Source organism: Amborella trichopoda, chromosome 12 (genome assembly GCF_054954075.1).
Source record: "Amborella trichopoda isolate Santa Cruz 75 chromosome 12, AtrichopodaSantaCruz75HAP2 v2.0, whole genome shotgun sequence".
NCBI lineage: Eukaryota > Viridiplantae > Streptophyta > Magnoliopsida > Amborellales > Amborellaceae > Amborella > Amborella trichopoda.
In genome coordinates, this window is record NC_142347.1 from 49258767 (window position 1) to 49263112 (window position 4346).

A 4346-nucleotide genomic window follows, 5' to 3' on the forward strand; every position below is an offset into this window, starting at 1 on the left:
GCTGGCAACGGGTCGGGTCGGGTCGTACTTCTAACAGCATAAAACCTATACCCAAACATTGTTACTGAGATTTGGACCCCCGGACCCAAGTTCGGGTTTACCTGTCGGGTCCTGTCCGGCCAAGTCGATTGCCAACCTACCGTCATGATCCTCATTCTATCCCATGCTCCTCTTTCTCTCTCTCTAGGAACGTACTCACCCCCCCCCCCCCCCCCCCCCCCCCCACTCTAGGGCAATTGTCCTTGCTCTCCTAAAAGTACACGTACATTTCACCCCCTTTTTCTCTCTCTCTTAAAAAATGAACTCCTCTCAAAGTACACCTCTCTACTCTCTCTCTAGAATACTTCAATTTGACCATCTCTCTCTCATGCTCCTCTCTAAAAAATAAAATACACCTCTCTTCTCTCTCTAGAATACTTCAATTTGACAAGAGAACCGGTTTCATTTGGAATTTCCACTCCAAATTTTTTCCGCAATGCGTGTGCACACAATGAATTAATAAGAATAAATGCAGTGTCCATACATTCATTTGTCCAAATTGATTGCATTAATAATGAGAAGGACCCCATCAAATGCCTTTGGTTTGTCCATTCTCCATAGTATGACTGTATTAAACATATTTTGATTATTATTTTTTAAAATTCTGAATGGGGAAGTGCACATTCGGATGGGAGTCGGTGGGGGGTAACCCAGGTCCCTTCGCTTGAATCTCTTTTCTGCCATTCTTATATTGATTCTTCACCAATTCAAGATCTAAATCATCGGTCCAGCTTATCCGGATTAATATAGTGCGCATGGGATAGAGATGCTGATTTTGGGATCTAACCCATTTATTCGAGTGAATGTTTCTCTTGCTGATCATCTAACCCAAAGGAGAGAGAGAGAGAGAGAGAGAATGTGCATTCGAAGAAAGAAATTGGAGAGCAGTGACTTGATTGTCATTAGAGAGAAAAAGGACCTGATAGTTATTAGAGAGAGAAAGGACCTAATTGTTATTAAAGAAATTTAGAAAGAAAGCGTCGTTTTATGAGAGAGGTTAGATTAGAAGGCAAGAACTTCACTATTGGCTCTTGCAAACCTACCATAACTAACCCAAAATAAAATTAGAGAGAGAGAGAGCGTATGTGTTAAACAGACGGTAGGACTTAGAGAGAGAACAGCAAGGACTTAAGTTTTTATTACAGAGAGAAAGAATCGAAGAGCAAGGACTTTGTTTTCATTAGAGAAAGAAGTAGATAGAGAGAAATATAGAGGACTTAAATTTCATTAGACTTAATTGTCTTAAGAGAAAGTGAGAGAGAAATATAGAGGACTTAAATTTCATTAGACTTAATTGTCTTAAGAGAAAGTGAGAGAGAAATAGAGGGGATAAATATAATGATAAATGATTTAAAAAATATTGGGTCGGCAAAGAATCGTTCGATCTGACTCAGAAATTGATCAACCCATTTTTTATCTCGAGTCAGGAATCGATCAATCCATTTTCGTTCGTTCTTGAGTCAAAAATCGATCAACCCATGTCAATTCTAGTATTTATAAAAAAATGAGTTAGTAGAGAAGGAACCAGCAGTTTTCGTGGTAAAACGACGATTATATGTAACAAAACGGAGACCCTGATTTTCATTTCACAAAAAAAAAATGGTGACTTAGTTGTCATTTTCTACGATATCAGGGTAACTACGCCTTAAGTTTGCGTAACAGACGAGCGAAGCGTCAAAGGCGCCGACTCAGCCGCCCAGGTGGCATTTGGTAAGTACACGTGTCGCGGTCCTGTGGGCTGAATTTGAAACGTGGCTCCCACATCCGGTCGAGATATTTTGGATAGAGCGATACGTTTTAGAGAGAGAAAGTATAGGAAAGATGAGTAAATGAAAGCGTGGGGTGGAGATAGAGAGAGAGAGAAGGCCACAATAAATGAATCAAAGCGTCTGTTCCAGACTCGAGCGACAGGGATAGAAAGACAAACACGGTTCTTGGGAGCGTTTTTATTTTGGGTAAATAAATAAGAGAGCGTTTTAGAGAGAGAAAGTTTGAGTTGTTCGAGGCGGACGAGGTATGTGGACAGGGAGGCCCGAGGCCGTATAAAATTCTCTCTTCCTCTTAAAGTCGTGCAAATTTCTCCTCTTTGCAGGACCGCAAAATCTTCAGTTTTGGAAGCCATCGATTCTCAGGCCTCAACTCTCTGTGTGCATAACCAGTGGCCGGAATCCGGCACTTTGGTCGCCGGGAAATATTTCCGGCGATCCGAACCCCTTACGTCTCCCTATTAGTGGGGTTCAGGGTTGGCCATTCCCTGATAATATTGGCCGGAAACAGTACAAAATTCGCCGGAAATTTCCGGTGGTTTTATGAGAAGGTAGAGGACCTTGTTGCAGGGTAGGCGGTTGCGGATAGGTTTAGGGTTTTTCCGAAAGGGATGAAGGAGAGGAGGGGGTGCGAGCTTTGTAATGGAGAAGCGGAGGTTTACTGTGTTCCTGACTCGGCCTTTCTCTGCTTCCAGTGCGACGCTAGGGTTCATGAGGCAAACTTCTTGGTGGCTCGCCATTTGAGGCGACTCGTTTGTTACAGATGCAGAGGACTCGACGAAAATGGCGTTTCAGGGACCTGCATCTCGCCACTTCGCTGGCTCTGCGACCCTTGCTCTAATGTCGAGGGTGAGTCGGATCCCGAATCATCGGAGTCAGCTTGCATCTCGAGCGCGGAGTCCTTTGCATACGCGCCGGAAAAGGGCGCCGGAAAACGGATTTCCGGCCAAAAGCATGGCAGATCAGCGAGCTCGGACTCTGATCTCTCTGTGGAAGGGTGCCCTGGGCCTCAGAGACCTAGGGTTTCCTCCATTAAAGAGGTCCAAGGTAATATTGATGTGAAAGCGGAGGCCGTGTTGATCAACTGGTTCAGGAGATTAGGGCTCAGTAGCCGATGCACTCTCGCTCTAGCTTTGCACGCCTTCGGGATTTCGATGCAGAGGATCAAGGGTTTCCCCCCTCGTATTTGCTTGGCTGGTTCGCTATGGCTTGCCATTAAGCTTAGTGAGAGAAAAGTTCAGAGATCTTTGTGGCTTCAGAAGCTTGAAGCATGCTCTGGTGTTCCCATGAAGGCAATCGCCATTTCCGAGTCCAAGCTCTCGAATGTTCTTAAGCTCAAGGCAAAGGAAGAAGGTTGGGCCGAATGCTCTGAGACCTAGATAGAGAAACTTAGAGAGAGAAATCCTTCGAGCCTTTCTCTCTCTATCTTTCTTGCTTCTGTTGTCGCATTTTCCCCTTCTCCCTGTACAATAGGAACTCATAGTTTAATGCTTTGAGCGGATAAGAATTATCAATTTGCTTGTTTAAGAGTGCCTTGAAAATACTTAGTTTTTCTAGTGTTTTTTTCTCTCTAAAATGTTGTGCCTATGTTCAAATTTCTCAGTTTTTAGTGTTTCTCTCTCTCTCTAGAAATTGGTGTCCATGTCTCGAGCATGTTTCCCCTATTTATTCTCCCTCTTTCTCCATTAGCGCGCAAATTTCTCATTTTTTAGTCTCTCTCTAAAACTGGTTCTGTTCTCGTCTACTCCATCTCTTTGCACGCAGTGTGTTCTATTCATTGGTGTCTCTCTCTCTAGAACTGGATTTTGTGTTTCATTGGAAGTGCAGTCTCTTTCTCTCCAAGTGCGCTTGCATGGGCGGGACACGTGTCTCGTTATTCAGTTCGCCTTGTTTGGTTGGTTGCAGAGAATACGAAATATGGAGCGTAACATATGCACCAAAATGCCTTCTTTATTTTCTCTCTCTAGAGAGGTGAGAGGTGAGAGGTAGAGAGCATTTTTTATTTTATGTTTTTTGGGGTTAAGTAGAAATGATTACGTTGCGTCAATGAATGAGAGAGATAAGTGAGAGGTAGAGAGAGAAAGAGAGCACTTTATGTTGCGTCAACAAATGCATTCCCTAATTTGTGTGTGTGAGAGAGAGGGGTATAAGGATGGAGAGAAAAATGGATTATGGTGCCTAATATTAGGCAAGAAGGGGCATTCTCTATTTTCTTTGAGAGAGACGGATGAGGTAGAGATATGAACCATTGGAAATGCCATAGTTTCACGCTAGGCGGGTCCTCGGCCGGCTGGGGTTCAGGCCCACCTAAGCGGGTACTTAGGTGGGCTCCTAGAACCTGTGCAGTCGAATCCAAACAAACAGGATGCGCATTCAAATATGCTTTTAAGATTTAAAATCTTCTAAAAAAACTTCCAATAAATTTATAAAACATCAAAAATTAAATCTATTGTCTCTAGAGTTTAGGCGGGTTTTGTATCATCCCTATCGTTTAGACTGTCCAGAAAGCTTGGGTCATGAAGCGTATCTGAAAAATATTAA

At 43.3% G+C, this 4346-nt stretch overlaps 1 protein-coding gene across 1 annotated transcript; it reads left to right on the plus strand.

Annotated features, from left to right (window-relative positions):
* The first annotated feature begins 2129 nt into the window (after window positions 1-2129).
* Window positions 2130-3437, plus strand: LOC105420746 (B-box zinc finger protein 32-like). The gene has a single exon (XM_011625593.3). It carries the CDS (start codon window positions 2417-2419, stop codon window positions 3182-3184), a length of 768 nt encoding a protein of 255 aa, XP_011623895.2. The 5' UTR covers window positions 2130-2416; the 3' UTR covers window positions 3185-3437.
* Window positions 3438-4346: the final 909 nt, after the last annotated feature.